Consider the following 21,625-nt stretch of genomic DNA (forward strand, 5'->3'; position numbering starts at 1 on the left):
TTCAAGGGCACCAGGCAGTGAATGACTTCTAATCTGTTCCACAAGCCTGTAATGAAATAATAAAACTGTAATGGGATGTTTTGACTATTTACTGATAATAGAAAAATATCTTTACTGTATTGTAGCCCTATTTTCTCTTTCGTGTACATTACATGTGACAGAATTAAGGCTCTATTGAAAAACTTGACTCATATGGATTTACAATCTGTACAACATGTGGCCTCCACCATCCATCCTCAAACAAAAAATAAAATCCATAAAGAAAGAAAACATTTCATGTTTACACTTGATGTTCTTTTTTTTTTCTCTGTACAGCAGAAGAATGAAATGAATCATGGGGAAACTTTTAAGCCGCTCCCCAAACCACTTTGAAAAGACCCCTGCTTTTCACTGAGACATTTTAATTGGCCGTGAACTAATTATGTCATCCCCACACAGGTGGCCACGGCAGATGGCCTCATCCAACGGCCTGTGTCGATACGGGGCCAGGGTGGACTGCTGCTGGGGATGGACGCGCCGCTCCTGGGGTCACTGCCAGCGTGAGTGCCACCATGCCTGCCGCTGCTGCTGCTGGGGGGGGGGGCAAATGGGGCTAACAAGGTTGCGAGGTTCCAAGCTGGGGTCACAGACACCATTAGACAGAGGGGACGCTGTAATGCTAAAGGCTCAGGGAAACAAACACACACACACACCCACGTTCTCACAACAAAAACATAAAGCTAATGGGGCATCACACCTGGGAAGGTCTTTGACTACAGATTGATGGTAATGGCCGGTTGAATGGAGGACCGGCTGCATGTGGCAGTAATGAGGTATAGACTGTAGCTGCAGGTGGACTATAAATGATTAAATCGCAAAAAAAACCAGCTCGCTAACACTGACAGATGAAGAAACGTAGCAGGGGCTGTGTGCACAGAATCCACAGTGTTGTCAGGTTTACATACCTCGACTCATACATTCAGCAGCGCCACTCAGAGGATGTGTCCTTTACTTCTTATAGTATCACAGCACTATGTGTGTGTAACACTGTAAGAAACATGAACACATCACATTTTCCACATATTTACATTGTGTAAGCTCTCCTGTAACCCTAACCAGGGGAGGTGTGAATATATTAACATGGTTCACTGGCCAGTTGCCTCACAAATGCCACACCCACTGCATGGCTTGATGCCTGTCATGGTATAGCTGGTGCTTTGCTGTGGAGGTTTCATGAGGAAGTGGGTGAAGCACAAAAAAGGCCTTTTCCATCGTAGGAAAATGAAACAAACTGCAACCTGAAGTAATAGCTGGACATGCGTAAATACGTCTGTATTTACGCATCTCTTCTCACGAAAAGAGGTAACGTGAGAAGAGATGCGCAAATACAGACGTTGGGGTCCATGTTTACGTTCATTATCACAACATGCATTATTTGCTAGAAAGACGTCACGTGAGAAGAGATGCGTAAACGAAGATGTGATCCATATTTCACCATCCAGATTACAACTGATAATACTAGGTGTCACAAAATGATCCAATTATCGTTCATCATGTGTTATTGATCGTACAGAGGGCAAAATTATCGTAGAAATATGATCATTATTGTACAAATGGCAACACTGATGATGACCACAACAAACACAAGAATATAGCAATAACCAAATGCAACAATCAAGGGAACCTCACACCTGTAGCTTCCACATTTTGATCCGTCTAACTTTCTGTTTCCTCGTGTTTTCCACTGTTTCCATCTTTCTTGAAGTATCAATATTAAAGTAAAACAAAATTAAAACATCCCAGGATACGTCATCCCTCTTTGTTAAACACAGCGGAAACAAACGGCAGAACTAAGCACCAAAGTCTTACAAGTTCATAAAAGTTCGGGTTATTGGAAGCTCCAGGTTACAGACTGTTAAGTTCCTGTTGTGGAAAAGGCTTATAAAGGTTCATAAGGGTGCATGTTGGTTCGGGCTACATGTTATAGCTTGTAAAAATAATGTTTATTAATCTTTAATCATTAATCCTCATTTTGTGTTTTTCATTGCTAAAATTGCCAAATATGATTTATGTTTTTATGTGTTGACACTCATCATGCCATGCCTTAATTGACCTTTTGTTTAACTCATTGTATTTTATATTTTTTTTGTGCGAAAATATGTCACACACTGCTTGTTGGGTCCAGAGCTGCTGCATCCTAAAGTTTGCTGAATTTGCTGGTATTAGCAGCTATTTTTCACTCTGATTTCCACGCAGAAGTGGCAGAATACCATCTTTTTGTTCATGTTCGAGTGTACTGTACTATTTCTTATTTTATCCTGGAGAAAACAAACAGCATTACTTGAGTTCATGGCCCCCGGTGCTTTGTATTTCCTTTAGCTCCTCCAGATTACCCCAAGGTCTTTGCAAGGCAAATCTGCTTTTCATCCACCTCTGGTTTCATGTCTGTTAGACACAAAATATGATAATTTTATTCTTACATACACTCAGAGTTAGAAAAACAAGTTATGCTAATGTTTTATGGGACAGACCTTTGAGGAAGGGTTGATTTCATGGTTGGAAATTAGAGTGTTATTTGCAATAGTCGGCCTTGTTTGAAAAGACCTACCTTTTCACCAGGCCTTGACACTTGATCCACACAGTCTGTGCTGGACTGATATAAGCAAAAGCAGCTATGTTTCCCTCTGACAGCTCAATTGCATCATTTGATACTGTTTGTCTGAACATGGGGCCAGATTCAGCAGCAATCCTGGCACGAGTCAGCCGCTTCAATGCCCAATTCCTCCCAGTGCATCTGTACTGGGCTATCTGCCTTGACAGCGCCCCATGTTCAGAAGATTTCAAAGTGGAATAGATGTAGGTTTTGGACGAGGACGAAATAGATGACGATGATTATCACAGAGGCTTATGAGGCAAGATGTGATTCATGTGCTGATATTTCAACTACTTAAAACCTAAACATTGATGCCACAGCACTGAGCACATGTTGTAGCCTGGTAACAGTTCCATTAGCATCGCAATCGTTGCTTTGCCTTTAGATATTGGGAGTGATAACACATCACAGCTGGCATTAGTATAATATCAAATCAAGCACAGTCACATTATAAAAGTAATATCTGCATAAATTTCGCAACCACCCAAGAAGCAGTGTGTGAACATGTTTTCTTTGTTGTTCTGGAGTCCCACATGTTCCGTGTTGAACCAAAGAAATCAGCTAATTTTGAGTTTAACCACCATATCAAGGTGCTACTTCTTTTTTTCCATCAAAACAATATCTGAACTGAGAGTTGCATCAGTGCCGGCCTTAATGCTTCTAAATGCTCCTGACTGCGTGCACAGCTCAAATCTGCTCACTTGAGACTACAATCAGTATTCCATCAAGTCAGTTAGGTGCTGATTTAAACCTTAGAGGTAGGAGGTGGATTGTAATCATGGGAAGTGTGTGTGTGTGTGTGTGTGTGTGTGTGTGTGTGTGTGTGTGTGTGTGTGTGTGTGTGTGTGTGTGTGTGTGTGTGTGTGTGTGTGTGTGTGTGTGTGTGTGTGTGTGTGTGTGTCTGTGTGTGTGCTCTTGTACAGCTATCTTTGTGAGGACCAGTTGAGTCTACAACCTACGTAGTGAGGACATTTTGGGAAAGTGAGGACCTTTTGGCCGGTCCTCACTTTGTGACCCACTTTAATGGACTGTTTGGGGGTTGAGACTTTGTTTAGGGTTAGGTTTACAATTTGGTTTATGTTAGGTTAAGGGTTAGGGTTAGGCATTTAGTCTGTATGATTAGGGTAAGGGGCCAGGGAATGCATTATTCCAATATGTGTCCTCACTAAGACAGCTGTACAAACGTGTGTGTGTATGCGTATGAGAGGATGCAGTCGTCACAGATTTCAGGTTTAAGTTTCTGTGGCGATAGAGGAGATTAGATCGGAGCCGTAGGATTGTGGCTCTCTCAGCCACGGAGCTCAGCGATAAGTTTGTGCTGCTTCTCTCAAAGAATGAGAAATGGATCAACCTTGACTTTTTTAAAAGCTACTGGAATTGAAAGCGCGAGGAGGGGGCGAGGGAAGGAAAGAACTAAGAGCTGGAGAAAGTAGAAATCCTGAGGTGAAAGGGAAATGGTTTAGAGGTAAGGAGTTAGAGACGATGCTGGCAGAGAGGGGAAGAGGGAGACAAGTGAGAAAATCAGGCAGATGGAGAGAGAGAGAGAGAGAGAGAGAGAGCAGAGCTTTAGATTTATAGTAGACTCAAGCTCCACTTATAATGTTCTGACAGGCCATCAGGCAGGCTGAGCCACACTTGAAGCTACTTATTCTAACCGGCTGCCATCAGGAACATTTTACTCTATGAACATTTGTTCAGCAATTGCCGTTCTAACTGTGTTTCCAGTGCAATAACAGTAAAATAATTTCCATTTCTCTTGATGAGGATGATTAACTGTCTAATCAACAAGTTGCCTCCACTAGTCTTAATATCCAGTGGTTCCCTCTGATCATCTGTTACATTTGATGTCAGATCAAACAAAATTTGTGGTTGTAAAAAGATTTGAATCATATTATACACAAAAAATAATACATTTCATTCAAATGTTAAATTAACAAGTTTTATTAACAAAATGTATTACTTTTAATTTTATGTATGTTTGAAAAGAGCAAACAGTTTTGGGGTTTTGCTTCAAAATTCAAGACTGTAGGACAGCCTGACTGAAGAATCATGATTATACAGCCCAGCATTTGTCTGAATAAGTTCATATTGGACAATTCTCCACCTCCCTTCATGCTCATGCCAACATTTCATGTCAGTGCAGGCGGTTTTGTGCCTTATGAGAATAAAGCTTCTATTATACGTCCTTGCAGAAATGTACAGGGTTAAGGACACTGGGGAACGTCAGGTTATTCTTGTTCTACTTCCCTATAGTTTGCTTGCAAGAATAATTATAATAACTTTATTTGTATAGCACTTATCTAAACAAGGTTACAACATGGCTCCATGGCAAAAAGATGAATGAACTAAAATAAAAGGTATTCAAATCAGTTCAAGGGCCAAATCATAACGTAAAAAGATCACGACCTTAAAATTAAAAAAAACCCAAACAGTTCCCACAATGCATGAGCAGTTGGTGCCCTTGAAGCATTGTGGTTGCATAGATGGCCTCGTGGACACAACCCATTTGGTGGGTAAATGGACTTCTGCACAGAGGTTTACATTATGCTGACCCTAATGGACTCTAGCAGACCCTCGCGGACCCTCACATACGAGTATAACACTTACCCAAGGTTGTAAAAGTTGGTGTCGTAGATTCAGAGTGTCTCCAGCTTTCAGGCGGGAGTCAGAAATCTGTGTTTCTTTTTTATAAACATTTTTTTTATAAACAACCATTTACCACAAACCTTACATTTATTTGGTGTAACCACCGTTTTCCAACGCATTACTCACATCATAGCTGCCATGTGCGGATGTTGAGGAAATACATTTTTATCATTGATCTTTTAGAAGCAGGGAGAAGTCCTGATATTTAGCCCTTGATCCCATAACAGAACTTAAAATATCTTTCACAAGAACAGTCTGTGACTTAAGTGTCCAAGTTAAGACTTCCTCTGCAATGCTTTTTGGGCAACTGGCTGAAAAAAAGTCTGGTCACCAGCTGTCTATCTCAATTAACCTGTTTCTAATATTTACATAACTGCAATGAATGAAAAACGTGCATTAATTTACATGAAAAGTACATGTCCACATATAGTGTTGTTGTTTGAGACCTGGAAGACCTGTGACTTGACCTGGACGTCTCAAAGGACGAGAGACTATTGTATAATAGACTTAAAACAGGTAGAAAGACATTGATTTCCTCTCCATTGTAAAGGAACTGGGTTGAATATCACCTCCATATTAAATAGTTCACTCAGTATAATTCGGTCCCGTTGAATTTACAAATCCACTGAGAGCAGGATTTAGTGTAATTGTGTGGAGTCTTTGTTTCTGCAGACGCAATGGACGGGATTAAGGCAGGACTCCTGAATCGGTAATGTGAGCTAACAAGTGAGAGATGAAAGCATAGAAGCGATACCTCAGTTTAAGTAATTCACTTTATCGTGATTGTCTGTGCGGTTTCCTCGTCAACTCCCTCTTTCTTTCATGATCACTGGGCTGTAAAGTCCCGGATAAAAGTGTGCCTTTTCATCTCTTTAAGGTAATAAGGTGAAAACTAAATGGAAGGGGTCGCTCCTCAAAAGAAAATAAGTCGAGGGAACGTTTGCAGGAATAAAAGACTCGTGCGTGGAATTATTTGATACAATTCTGGCTTTAAAGGCAGTGAAAAGTGTGGTGATCTAAAAATCCGATCCCCAGTGTAAAGGCAGGTATCTGGAGCATTTATTTTATATTGAAGAAACCAGGAGCATGATCCCCTTGGATGATAATGGTGGTATTTACTGTTGTGCCGAGTGTGAGGGGAAACTACTTTATTTAGCCCCATTTAGATGTTAGTGATATGGAATATGAAGTTAACATTTTCCAGAATGAGAGAAAAACACCCCCGCAGACACGGGGTCCAGTCAGACTTCATTTCAATTATTAAAACTCAATTGTAAACGCATTCAAAATTTACATGTAGTCCTGAGGCAACTGGGGATATGTGTGACTCCAGAACTCCAGAGTGTGTGTGCGAGTGTGTGTTTTTCTTCTTTTTTTTTTCCAGGAATGTTTGCCTGTCCCAGTGACAGAGACCCGCTCTGCCCTCTAACATCATGTTTAATTTTGTTTCTTCCCTCTCAAAGACTAAACAGCACCTGCAACCTTTTGTTTGTGTGGCTATTTGTTTTGCAGCTCTCTTCGCCTTAACTCACAGAGTAGTCGGGATAAGGTGCCAGCCCCAAGGTTAGCTCCACATGTTTCTTGAAATAATCTTGCTAGACATGTATTGCTGGGGGGCACATCCTCTGAATCCTGCGCTCACTCACTTATTTATAGAGCCAAGCCCACTCCACCCAACACCCCCACCCCCCCTCAGCTCCACACCCAACACCTCACACCCCTTGGCAGCGAACCACCGCCTTCCCTCTGGCCACAGATCTATGCAAACAGCTTACGCTCGGCAGACCTGCTTTCACCTGAAGACATGTCTAACATGAATTATGCTGCGGTTCAACCCCCCCCCCACCCCTCTCGACCCCCTTCGAATGCTAATGAAGCCCCCAAAGCTGAAATCCATAATGTTTTTTAATTAATACATCAATATATAATAAATCCATCTGCACGGTGCGAACGAGGCTCTAAACACATTCAAATCTTGATGGGTTTAGTCGGGTTGAGAATGAAAACGTCATACTTCACTTAAATAGCATGAACGACACCACCAGGCAGATCAGTGGCATTTTTTCACTCCATACAAACAAAAATCAAACTAATTCAGGCACCAAAAGGTCCGACTGTTCTGTTATCTGTGTACTTTGTACTTTGTGATTGATTGATTGCAAAGTCCTGCACGTGTTAATTTTTGCAAAACCCGCAACCGCCCACAACCGCAAAGCTTTGTCCTGTTACCTGCAATCATCTCCAAGTCAAATCCAGACCTGCCCGGGAACTGTCAGCATATGTCTCGCAACCCGACCTGTCAGCTGTACCCGTCGTACTCACGGCCTCCTTGTCCTCTCGTTTAGGTGGTTGAGTTGTGTTCATGGTAAAGTGTCTGTAAACTGCAGCTGTCAATGTGACATGCAGAGCTAGCTTGCAGCTATCAAAAGCTCGTACATTTTGGCACTTTTTACAAGCAGCAAAGCCACTGGGAATGTATTCACCACTGGCTATTTCTGTCATCATGTGATCCGTTTTGATGGGCTTGCCAGTTCGCAGAAATGAATGGGTCAAATTTGCTGTCGTAGGCTTTCACAATCAAACAAATCCTTGTGGTTGACTTGGCTTCATGTGATTTGAATCTTCAAAATAAGGCACAATCATTTTAATTCAATCATTAAATTTAGATTCCTTCAGAAAAAAAATTCTATTCTTAAGCTCTCACCTGCTGCCCATCCACGTTTAGTTCATTTTCAACCCATGCCCGTACCCGTTAATTCAATATATTTTCTACCCATTATGCATCTCTTCGGTGGGTCACCTGGTGAAGGACTCTGGTGGGAGATTAATTGACTATTTAATCAGCTCAACAATTCTGGTTTTCAATCATTCGTCATTTGTTAAATTAAAGCCACGTTTCAACCACAGAAACTTTGCTCCAGAACTCTGAACCTTTTGCAGGAACTCCTTGAGTTTCCACGGTAGGAACCAGTGTCTAAACTAAGTTTCTATTTACCCTCAAATAAGTCCGTGTTGGGGGGGTTGTACTTTGCGAAAGTACCGGAACCTTTGAGGTGGGGCTCGTAGGGCTAAACATACCTGATTTGTGGAGCTTATTTCAACCCCCATTTTTAAAAACTTGTTAAGTACGTTAGCTGCTAGTGCTGTGAATCCATATTTACTGTTATGTATAGCATAATCCTTGCTGTAGTCATCATTACTGCAGCCTGGTGGACTGGAGTGGAACTACTTGTTGTAGCCATCGGTTGTTAATTCGTCAGCCCGGTGAATCTTATCTGGTCTCCTCTGGTCTTTAGACTGCGATGAAAACACAGGCGAACACCAGTCTGCAAGAATCTAGTTCCTTTAAAAAAGTTCCGAGGGCTAAAAAGGTTGAAATGTGGCTAAAATTGCCAAATATTCCCTGCATTGTTTGCTTTTCTCACTTTTTGTGTGAGTGTAAATTGAACAGTTGTTGGGTTCAGGACTGTTGAGCTGACAAATACGCTATTTTAAACTATCACCTCGGTCTGTGGGAACTCATTTGGCATTTTCAAAGAGAACATTTGCATTTCATAAAATCATCCCATAATTAAATAATCATTAGAAGCAGCCTTGTGTGATTAATTAGTGGATTGTAAGTTGATGCAACTTGTATTTAACTATGTAATGATTTTCCCATTTTACTTCATTAAGCTGGTATTAAGATTCATACACAGTATCAGTATCAATTAAAAAAATAATACTTTCCTTTGTAATTACAGTCAGATATTCACAGATGGACAATAAATCAAAAGAGTCTGCATCGGTACCAGACGTCTCGTGTCCAGAGGAATGGCTGATGTAAATCCGAGTGAAAGTGTGTCATCACTCCGCGTGTTTTAAAGATGTTCATGGACCAAGGGTCGTACGTGCTATGTTTGGCCTTCCAGCTGGTACGGCCATTTTTAGTCCTCCGTGTCCTTTGGTGTGTTTAATGAACACTGGCCATTTTCCTGATCTCTCTGCCAGGCCAGAGGCTCAAAAATACCCCCAGAGGCACGGCCTGTTGATGGCCCCCTCTGATCCTGCTAATCAAATCCTCCCCATGTAGGAGACAAACAAAAAGCACTCCACTTGACTATCCTCTAATGAACAACATCAGTAGCTTCTTCCCTTTCATCATCTGACCGCACTGGGGTCTAACAATCTTCTGCCTCCAGAAAAGTACGACTCTCTTCATGTTCCTCGCCAAATTGGGCCATTTTTAACGTGAACTTTGCCCACTGCATTGACACCCTGGCTCATATCACAGGCTTCACAGAGTCGGCTAACAATACTTTCCTCCTATTTCATTACATCACTCAGCAAAGTGGAATGAGTCTGGAGATGTTATCTACTCCAGGAGAGGCTAGGATTCATCTCATAGCTTTGCCTGTGAATTCAGTGTTAGAGACTGAAACATAAGGAGCTGAAGTTGTTCCTCCGGAGAGCCCTGCGGCCCTCACAAGCTGAATGTGTACGAATGGAAACTTCAGAGATTGTAACTTGATTCTGATTGTGTGTATTTCATATATAAAGAACCCTTTATTATTCAGGTACAATAGGTTTCCTAATATAAGTGAATATGTGATGTGTGTCAATATGTGTTAAAACAGCCTCCAAATTATTTGTAGTTATAAAAGCATTAGAGCATTAGAGAGCGATATCCCCACCAAGGCTGCACAGTTCATTTGATATAGAGCTGCAAAAGTGCCACCTCATTGTTAAAAGTGCTTTATGTTGTTAATATTCACGCGCCAAAGTAAGATCAGGCTCAGTTACAATCCAGTTCACCCTTTACGCCTTGGACACAGAATAACTTCTCAGACTCATGGATGATTCGATTATCATGGTCAAAGGTCAAGATCGCTGTGACCTCCTGAACACATTATCTTAAGAACGCATTGAAAGAATCCTTTCAAATTTGGCACACATGTTCACATAGATCCACATATTGACTGATTCGAGTTTGGCGGTCAAAGGTGAAGGTCACAGTCTCCTCATAAAACATGTTTTTGAGCTCTTAAACATGATATCTCTAGTCTGCCCTCAGGGAATTTCTTCAAGTTTTGACCAGTTGTCACTTGGACTCAAAGATTAACCGATTATATTTCAGTGGTCAAAGGTGAAATGAGTCTGGAAAACAGTGTAGCCTACATTATGCAGACTGAAACTAGTTGGCAGAGACATACAGCAGCAGGGCGGTAATTCCAGTTTAATAATGGACTTCCTCATTTTTCATTTGAGGATCATTTGTCTTCTTCTCACCCAAACCCAACACAGCCTCCATAGCAACACAACACATCCCCTCACATGTTTAATGTAGTGCTATTTGGGGTCTGAACATTTACTAATCTGTTTGTCTTTTGCACCATGAACCAATTTATAACTGAAATCCATTATGTTGTTTTTGAGCAATGCTGCTAAAGGTCAGGCTGACAAACAGGAGGCTGCAAAAACAAAACCTCCCTCTTACAGGTCATTTACCAAGAAGGTTGTTTGGCTGTAATATGTAAGGCAGCGCTGACACAACAATATAGTATAGCCTGCAGCTGTGTTGCCACAAATAAAACTTAGTTCACCATCACTCCTTTCACTACACAACAAACTGGCTGCTGTGATAAGCACTCACCACCACAATCATTCTCTCTCTTTCCCTCTGTCTGACACACACACACACACACACACACACACTGCGTCCTCCACCACAGTGATAATTAAGTCCTCTGATTGCACTGTATTATGACAGAATTAATGAAGCTTTTAATGAAAATTAGTAACACTTGGCTGCGGCCCCATGTATCAGACATGCTCAGCAGCAGGCTGCAGTAAGCACAGTCAGATAAGCAGGGCAGGCCTCCAGCTCACTGAGACAGAACCCAGAGAGTCACTGAGGCTGTGTACGGCTCCTGCAACTACCACGTCTCTGCACTCACTCAAAATATCACCTTCCACGCACAGGATACCAAGTGAGGGTAGCGCTTTACGGAGGCACTAATTATAATTTACTATTTCGGTGCTCTAATTGTTTTGTCTCCAGTCTGAGGAGGAAACATTATTCACCTAAGTATTTCCTGTTGGCTGTGTGCCAGTGTAAATATCAGTGCCGCATTTAAAAACTGGAAAAATCCCAAGTTTCCTTGGTGTTAAAAGGTCAAACAATCTCACATGGAATAAAATGATTTAATATCAGTGAGCACATTCAAACTTTCCCAATGTGAAAAAAAAAATCTAGTTAGCTGAAAATGGCTTCTCTATTATCGTTAGTGATAATAACACTGTCACACGGGGAGAAACAAACAAACACATTTCCTATATGAGTTATTTCCTTTAATGATCGATATCCTACATCACGCCGTCTTATTGCTGTAATGTGGAGTAAACAGATCATTTACAGCCGAGGGGTTGTGGAAGTCAAGACGCAGTGGGATTAAGTGCTTTGTCATCCTGATCTGGTACAAGACGTCTGCCGGGGCGCTGCACTGATCTGTCTCCTCTTCTCTGAATCCTCTCTGAACAGCTGTGTGCCAGCCGGGCTGTAAGCACGGAGACTGCGTGGGACCCAATAAGTGCAAGTGCCACCCGGGCTTCACTGGCAAGACCTGCAATCAAGGTGAGCGTCGTGTGTGACTGTCTGTCATTGTGCACTAAAACTGAAACATACGCTCGTTTTCCACTTGTCAAAAAAAAACTTTAATAACCACTAACTTCTGGCTTTTGTTTGCAATGGGACTGGATACAATCTGCATTCACTGCTGGGTCACATGACTCTCTGGTTTTTATCGGCTCCGATCGGCCGTGACAGAAACATGACCCCTGGGTGAACGAGCAAAGTTCTTCTTTATTTTGGCAGTCTAGATGCTGACGCTGCACGTTTTCTACGACGTTATGACGCACATTGAACTTCCGCTCATTGACACATAAATTGCCGTGATTGTTGGTGTATTTATCAGGTTTTTTTCGACTTTGGAACAACGTGCAACAGCAATTTCTTTCTTCGTATTGTGCGAGACCCGACACTGATAGTGAGGTGAGAGAGCTTCTCAGTTTCCAGCACGTTCATGACGTCGAACATATCTCACTGCAGAAAAAAACGGAAGGCAAACTCCTCTACTGGCTACGGGAAATGAGTAGGGTTTTTTTTTTAGTAGGTTTACCTGCATTTAAAAAAACCTGTGCACACACGCAAGTTGTGGTGTAACATTTTTTATTACACTTCTTAGAAAGAGAGAGAATGAGCACATCATGACTCCTGAAGCAGCCCACACACGCCTGCTGACATGTATGTTTTTCTTACGAAAACTGTAGGAGAGCCCCCCTGCAGGCACCGAGCAGCGGCAGGATGATCGTCAATGTTTATTGTGGTCCGATCTTCACCGCGGCAACACCCAGCGTATTACAGTTACTACTTACTCATCGAGCAGAAGCTGGTTCGCCACCAGCCAAGAGAAGTGAGACTCTTTAATCACAATGGGGAGGAGGTGGAGAGAGAGAACGCTGATTCAGCTCAAATGGAAATGAGTGGTGAGGCCGTGTTGAATGATGCCCGGAGTGCATCCTCTCCTCTCAAGATAACATCTCAATTACTGACCTGAGATAACTGAGTGCAACCGGCTGAGTGCAACCGATGTTATTGAAAGAGTGTTTGTGTGTAGATGCCTGAGCTTTCTGCTTTTTCATTATTGACAGATTATTGACAAAGCACTAGAGCGTCCCAGTTAGTGGTAAGTTGACGTGCATCCGTGCAGTTTGAGAATACTTGTGGAATTCACGCCCTAAGACAGGAATAGGATAGTGTGTAATTAAAAACAAGGGGGAGGTATGGGGAGGGGTATGGGGGGTGGTGGGAGGGGGGGGTGTTGAAATCCTTTCCGGAATGTTCCAAATGACTCATCATGCATTGCGAGGCTATAGGTGGCTCCTGTCTGCCTGGCCAGACGGCTCGACTTTGTCTTAATCCGCAACAAAGGGAAGAGGAAAAAGGATCCATGTCCCATATCCAACTACAATAGACGCTGCCGCCGACCATTCAGACGGACTTATCTGACAAATGTGATACCACAGACCTTTTCAAGATGAGACTGTACTTTAGAGTGTCCATCCAACGCACGATTGTCCATTAAGCTCGGGACATCCGTTTTTGACATACGCTTTGAATGGAGGACTTGCCCCTTCAGCCTATTCAGGATGGCGATAACCTTGGATTCTGCTTTTGAACTGCTGCACGCTATGAAAACCAATTTAATTATTCAGGAGCCATAGATTAGATTTGCTCATTTAAATGCAGCCCCAGTTAAACATTGATTTGAGGTTTACTATTGATGTGCCAGGTGGCCAATGTTTTCAAGTATTCCAATATCCTGTCCCTGCGGAGCCCCACATTTATCTTGACAAGTCAACTGCAGGAGCTGGAGAAGTAAGATGCCCAGAGCTGCTTCTCTAACCTCCATGCTGCTAAAAGTCAAGCAGTAACCAGGATGCACAGCAAAACAATGTATTCATCTTTAGGTTATTATACTTAAAATGAGTTTTTATTTCCCATTATTATTACATTATTCTGAACCTATTTCAGTTTTCATTAAACTCAAATGTTGCTTTTAAAGATGCATCATTAGCATATTAGCAACAACATGCATCGGTTAAATCTCTCCACAGTCACTTCTTTGCTGTACTTTGAAGAAAGAACATATGTAATCCTTCTAAATAACAGAAAAACAAATGCAGATAAAAGCATGACTTCCTTGGCGGAGGTCATAAATCATTAAAATATTGAAATGTTAAACTACCATCTGCAGATAATTTTTTTGGGGAAAACACACACCAACGTATGCACATTCCTTTAGCTCTGAGTGGGAGGTGTGGACAGTTGCATGACCCCTGGAGGCATCGGGATTAACACAAGTGTTAAACACCTTGGGAACACCGGTGTGTACGGAGCAAAAACAAACCACAGAGGAAACAGGAGTGTTACAACAAAACAAGCACCGCAAATACCGAATTGATTAAATCACTTCCAGAACAAAAGCCATATTTATGAGGCGGTATCATTAGGAAAATATTAATACTTCAGTAACTTCATATCTGCAGTACTTTTAGTGGCAGTAATTTCCACCTGCCAAATAAGATCCCCTCTGTGCTAATTTCACTTTCATCACTTCAAAACTTTAAGAACAGGATTTGATTTTAATGAATCTCATTATTTTTCATCATTAGAATCAACAGAAATTAGAATAACAACCTCTAGTTGAAGAATCCCTTTTATTTGGGGGGAAAAAGAAGAAGTGCCTCACCTTCGTTACTGATGAGAAAAGCATCTGTCATGCAGCACGGCGACAACAGATGAACACGCTCTCGCTGCACAAATAAACTCATTATCGGGATAACCTGTTTAACAATTTGGCCGCACACTTCCCCTGCTGATCCAATCCTTTTATTACAACGATTATTCCGTGCAGGTGGATTTAATTAGGTGTAGTTGACCTGCTGTTAAGACACTATTAAAATACTCTTGCTGGAGGAAAAATCTCTCATACATCAGAAGAAACGAGCTACAGCGTCTCCAGATGCTGCTTTTCTTCTGTTCGCTCCTTTTTTGTCAGCCAACTCTATAATTAATACCACCTTAAGTATGATCGTCTCGGACTGTGGTAGCGTGGTTTGATCCTAGATCTGTTTTTAGAATATTGGGTAATATCTGGAACCTTAACTGCTTGATCTTGGTCACGCTACATCACTGTCATTTCATGGTTACTTCCACTGATCTCCTCATGGATTTAATTCAGCGTATGTGTAGACAGATACAACACAGATGTTGGTTTAGAAACGGATCCCTCTCTCTCTCCGTCACTGTTTGTGTTCCTGGCTGTGCTCAAACAGCTGCAAGTATTTAAAGTATCGCATGCATGTCATCGTACTGTGTATTTTCTCTCCGCCGTCATCTAATTGCTCCAAATTGTGTTTGTTTGATCAATGTTCTGTTTTAAAACAAGGTCATTAAAATGGTATGAAGTAATATTTGATCTATAGAGAACATGCAAGGAGTAGGAAACAGAATCTCGTTGAAAGAACAGACCTCATCCTAATTTCCCCCCTGAGAGGTGATAGTCCTGATGCAAAACATAAAGTCACATTTTCCCTGTAAAGACACAGTCCCCTTATGAAACCACATTTAAATTCGCTAGATCCAGATTTGTATTTGGATCCTCACTTAATTGTGCACACTCATATATATCAGTCCGCTAAATATGTCAGATTTTTTGCAAGAAGAACCATGAATTATTCCTTGAGAAATGTTCTCTATATCGCAAAATAAATCCTTGATCTACGGCTAACATCTCCCCAACCCAGTCTGTTTGTGCGCCTGACAACCATCTAATTTCAATTTCTTGATCAAATGTGGATCAATCGTTTATCAGAACTCAAATTTGAATCAGGACTAGAGGCGCACACATACTTCTGCCAATGTCCTTTCTCTTCATGTTAAAGAAAGTAAAAAATAAATCCTGGATAATCCCGTTTATCCCAATCTGCTCCGAAATTTAAAAGTTTCTCACTTGGGTCATGCTCCACCCCTCCACAAAATATCATTGGAAATTGGTTTAGTATGTTTTGGAGTAATCCTGTTAAATGACAAACAAACACCAATGAAAACATAACGTTCTTGGCAGAGGTTTTAACTTTGATGCTTTTACATTGTCGTATGCAAACAACTGAGATACAAACAAACTTTGAATAGACTGTGCTGCACTGGTGAAGTGATTCTGTCGGTGAATATTTATTCTCAGCCACTGAAACCTCTCAAACCAACTGTGACTCTTTGTCCACAACAACTGTTTCAGTACTGGGCAGAGTTAGAAAGAATGCACTGGGCTTGCATAACCTCTCGGTTTAAATTACCACAACCCTGCGATAGGAACACGCTTGAATGATTTGAAGCGTGCAAAGCAGGCACAGGTAGCTGTATCATATTGCTGTCACTTAACAATAGGTGTTGTTAGCTCAGCGCCAGAGGAGAGGTGGCTGGATGGATAGGTGGGCAGACGGAGAGAGAGGGGAGGGGCTGAAATTCGTCTTTGCCTCGTTTCTGAAATGGCGATGCCTGTCCACCTTTGAACCTCCTCATACAAATTGCGAAGGGATCCTTTGAATCCGCGAGGTACGATATATATGTAATTCTCCAAGATCCTATTTCATCCTCATGACAAAAAAAAAATGGAGCGCAGAGGAAAAGAAAGGGAACGAGGAGGAGAACGGACTCAAAAACAATTTTCACTCTTTCTCCCATGAGCCCTCAATTTTTTCGGTTTCATGTCCAATTCCCACAAGTGTAATCCTCTTTGATGCATAATGTTCCTCTCTACTTTCCAGGAATGTGGTGTGTGGTCAGAGGTGTTCTAATCCATTGGTTGGTGCTTGTCATCCTCACATCTCTCTCTCTTTCTCTCTCTGTCTCTTTGTCCTTTTTATTCATCCTCCTCTCTTTACTATTCTATCTCAATCAAACCCTCAATACCCCCAATCCCACCCTCTCCTTTCTTCTCTAACCCATTTCCTTTTGTACAAAGAAGAAGAGCTGGACTATTTAACCCCACCAGTGTGGGCCAGTCACCTCCCTATCTTTCTACCTGTGGATCATCAGCCAGCAAGAGTGGTGATGGAGGGTGAGATTCATCGATCGACCTCCTCCCCACCCAGCGGCTTCCCTTCTCCCCCCCCGTCGTAGCAACATGCATGGTGCAGCACTGTGCGAGACCGAGGAGTGAATGTCAATCTCGACTAATTCCTCACTGCTTTCTGTCGTCCGCCACCCAGAGACACCACAGGAACAGCTTTTCAGAAGAAGTGCCAGCATGACTGCCAAGCATGTCATAGTCTTTACCACTCCACCACTGCCTCTCTTTCTCTCTACCCTTGGAACCAGACAACCATCACAATCTTCTCTTCACTGCTCCTGCGCCCGTTTTTCTTTCTCAGTTTCCTTTCCAGTTTCTTTTTTGAGTACCTGGAAAAAAATAAAAAGGGAGCTGCTCCTTCCTTTTTTAAAAACCATCATCGACATGACGCTCACCGCTCCTCGATACTGCTAGAACAAGGCCCCCCCCCCCCCCAGTTTTAACCAGTGTTATCTTCGCACATCCCCTGAGAAAGAGACCCCTGCTAATCTCTCTGTCAGTGATAGAGGCGTGTCGGGAATGCAGCAAAGCATACCTCAGTGGAGCTGACCCAATAAATCAGTCCACTTTGCATCCCTTCACATGTGTCCTAGCAGTTCATTTACTGTACAGTGAACACCCCAGAGGCGGCTGTCCACCTCCACCGCTCTCTCACAGGCCTCTGCAGTCCTGGGGCCATGTCGAGCTGTCAGTGCGGTGCTCTTATCCGTCTATTATCTCTCGACTCTTCAATCCCTCTGTGTCCTTGCCCAGTCCTGTCTTGATGTGTCGTCTCTTTGTCCTGTGTGTTGTCTTGTTGTTTTTTTTCTTTTCCTACTCCACACAGGAGGCCCTGGCTGTTTCCTGTGCCTGGCATGTGCTGATGCTCACGGAGCTGCCCCTCTCTCTGAGAATGTGACCATTTCAGTAATCCCTCATTTACATTTTTAAGCTGTTTTTCAGAGCAACGGGCAAGAGGAGACCTGTTCCTCTGCCACACTGACAATGGACAGTGTTGTTATGGTTTTCTGTGATTGCAGTAACGAGAATGCAGTTGTTTACTGTGAACACCAGGGCTGAAAACATGGGGTGACACCGCTAATTAAAAAGAACTGTAGAGTTAGGATGTGTGTGTGTTTGCGTTTGTGTATATGTCGGTCAGCATCTTGTGAGGAAAGAGAACAAACACTTGAGCTTTTAAAAGGAACAGAGATAACCCTTCTGTCAGACAAGGACGGGACAAATCAGTTTGATTATTGATAAAGAAATAAGAAGCATCAATATCAGCCCAGACAGAAAGTATCCTGGCTTTCAAAGACCTACCTCTATGTGCACACACACACACACACACACACACACACACACACACACACACACACACACACACACACACACACACACACACACACACACACACACACACACACACACACACACACACACACACCACAGCCAGCGTTTGGGAAACAAAACCTGTTGTGTGTATGGTGCAATGTCAGTATTCATTTTGGCATGACTTTGCATCTGTGTTACCACCTACTTAGAAAACCTCCTTCTATAACCTTGAAGAGGCAAACACACACACACACACACTCCAGGTTTGAACTTGTACTTGCACAAAGTTTTATGAAAATTTGACAAATCCTGTATCGTCATTCTCGTGTTCCAAAAACGCTGTGAAGTCACAGCTTGTGAAATGATCGTGCGCCAGAAGAAACAGTAACAATGGCGGCTATATAACGGTTTCTCTACATTTGTTGAGCATTGTTCAGCTAAATGTAGAATTACTGCACCACATTACCATCATTCACAGGCGTCTGCCACAACCTTCTTCTCTGGTATTTGACGGATCGTTGATGTAGACTTTATCGCCGCCTACTGGCCCAGCACGCTTGTTCGAGTGTTTGTAGTCATTTAGTTGAGATATTTTGTAAAAGAAGTTCGTGTGAACAGAGATTTGTTTAAAAAACGGAGGGGAAAATGTTGTTTCAACAAAATATCCGCCGTAGTGTAAACACGGCCTAAGAAAACTGATGTCTTGTATGACAGTTTAAAAGGCCCCTTATTATCCTCACTCTTGTTTTCAGTAAAGTTAATGCACTCCACTTACAAACTCATCACTGTATTTCCACCGGAATTTATAGTTGTGGTACACGACTTTAAGCCTGATGGCAGTTGGTTGGAGTCAACAAGCAGAGGGTCATTCCAAATTCCAGCCGAGCCCATTCTCTCAGCCGACGTGGCTTTAGTAGACCCGAGGCTTCCATTAATACAGGGCGGGGTCCGTCGACATACAAACCGGGCATCTGCTCCGTCATTCATCCGTATTAATCTGTGGTATCTGTTCAATGTGGGAGGTATGTGGCACTCAGAGAATGCACCCTGCATATGTCCGGAGGGCTAAACGTGGCACCATTTCTAATGCAGCCAGCCAATATGAAAATGACCCGGCATGTGCTGTACAGTGAGATGCAGTCTATTTGTGATGGTTCCACAGTAACCCACAAACAGAGTGGTGATGATGGTTCAAGTTATTTATAATTCCATCATTCCACTGATGTAGATTTCTGTAGTTTCCCATTTGACTTTCGCCTTTTGGGCCCGGAACTCCCAACGGACCAGACATTTAGTTTAGTTGCAGGGGCAGGAGAAATATTTGTGAAAGAAATATGAAGAATAGATTCGGGCCAAGTAAGACACATTACCCACTGTCTCCATCAGCATCCATAAATATTTAATCCCTACCTACTCACTCATTCTAAATTATGCTTGATCAGACATGAAAATTAATTGGACCTTACACTGAAACCAAGCCAAGAACAGCTTTACAGTATTCCAGCCATTCACAATGTGAGCCTTTATTAAATATTAAAGGATAAAATCAGGTAAAAATTCCATTAAATGCTGTGGTGACTTTTATATCAAGGAAATTAAAACTGATAGCTATTAGTTTACCTAATATCCCAAAGGCATCAGTTGAATACAATTTGGCTTAATGTGTTTTAACTTTTACAGATTGTTAAAAATATTCTTTTTTCCCTCAGAGCCAGTTATTGTGGATCCATGACAGTTACTTTAACCCACAGTTAGGTAGCTTGCGAGAGTATTGAACTAAAGTAGAAGCACTGTCACTTTACCTCTACAGAACAGTCCCCTTAAATTCAATCCAGTTGGACCAATGTGCAGTCACCCATAGACATCAGGCCTATCTTGTAATGTTTAAGAAAGCAATAAAGAAATAGCTGGATCTGCCCCCTGATTTAATGCGTTCTTTTTGGCCCATGTCCCATCCTAAGGTTCGGGGGAAACCAAACACACAAATGGACAGGGGCATAAATATTCCCTCCTTGGCTGAGGTAAATATTGTATTGCTAATAAAAATAACTAGTAAAAATACATTTAGAGATATACTCTTGAAAATGGCTGTGAGAAAGAGCTGGGTCATGAAAAAGCGCGTCTGCTTATCATGACCAATTCGGTATGAACGTTCCTTAAAGTCTAGTTCCTCTTCAGATCATTGACACCACTTATGAGAAAACTTCAAATTGATTTAGGAGGAAAACTAAGCTTGAAGCAAACTAAAATGAAAAAAATCTTTGTGTGCAAAAGGAATCTTCTGAAATAAATAATTGACTTAGAGAAACTTAGATTTCACTTCAACTAATAGCAGCATGATTAATATTCTCTTAAGAGCAGTGTTTATGAAATGTATATTTTTTGGAGCCTGTCAGCCACTATGCAATAAAACAGGGCCCTGGTAACAATGTGCATAGATAGAGTTCATCAATTTAATGATGTTATAAGTGATACCTCTGCTTTAAATCACATGAAAAGAATCTACTGGAGACAAAGTGATCAAACTCTTTTTGGCTCTTTGATTGTTTTTCTCCCAATTGAATATATATACTGTATATAGGTGAGCATTGATGCCTCTTCCATATTAGATCCTTGAAACAGAAACACCTAATATCAGTGCCAACATGTGTAATGTTATTAGATACATTCGGCCTTTTCCCACGATTAACTGTAAGAAATGTTTGTTGTGAAATTTGGATGTTGTGAATGCTATTTTAGTTACATGCTTTCACAAAGATGGTGCGGAGGCAGCAGTAGACTCATGAAGGACAGCTTGACTTTTTGTTACAGCTGGAAGGACGAGTGTAACTAATAACATTAACAACTGCTCTGTTCCGTTTAGGAGTGTCTGTAAGTCACTGGAGCAAAACACCAAGGCCCTGGGACTAAAATACCTGAATGGAATGCAGACATTATTAAAGCTATTAGTTATACCTGTGGTTTTCTTGCAATAACACGTCAAACCTTCTGACATTATGAAAAGACTAAAGAGCTCTTGAGCGGTTGCTTAGCTACATTTCTATTTTTGTGAATGTCACCTTTTTTTTGTGACTTAAATCAAAACTTTTGCTGAATCACAGTAAGAGGAATACAAAAAAAACTAGAATGGTACTCAGTAAAGTACATATACCTTCTCCAAGGCCATACAGTCTCCTTATGACACCACTTTTAAATTCACTGGATCTGAATTTTTACGTGGATCTGCACCAAATTCCACATACTCGTAAATATCAAGATCCATGAATTATTCTCTGAGATATCAATGATGTGTTCAATGTCAAAGAAAGTGAAAAGTCTGCACCAAAATGTAGTTTCTTCCTTGTCCTGTAGTTTTTGTGTA

The 21,625-nt window shown here is 41.7% G+C and overlaps 1 protein-coding gene across 8 annotated transcripts in view; it reads left to right on the forward strand.

Moving 5' to 3' along the window:
• The window catches only part of npnta (nephronectin a), a 53,010-nt gene that overhangs the window by 9,529 nt on the left and 21,856 nt on the right, over positions 1–21,625 (forward strand). For 3 of the 8 annotated variants that reach the window (XM_034585935.1, XM_034584273.1, XM_034581785.1), the window contains exons 2-4: positions 439–539; positions 6,791–6,841; positions 11,799–11,891. In XM_034585935.1, coding sequence (XP_034441826.1) covers positions 439–539; positions 6,791–6,841; positions 11,799–11,891 — 245 coding nt within the window. Of the gene's footprint in view, positions 1–438; positions 540–6,790; positions 6,842–11,798; positions 11,892–16,842; positions 16,939–21,625 lie in introns of all 8 variants that reach the window. The other 5 variants (XM_034582629.1, XM_034572641.1, XM_034585087.1 and 2 more) reach the window with 3 other exon arrangements.

This window comes from Hippoglossus hippoglossus, chromosome 1 (genome assembly GCF_009819705.1).
Source record: "Hippoglossus hippoglossus isolate fHipHip1 chromosome 1, fHipHip1.pri, whole genome shotgun sequence".
NCBI lineage: Eukaryota > Metazoa > Chordata > Actinopteri > Pleuronectiformes > Pleuronectidae > Hippoglossus > Hippoglossus hippoglossus.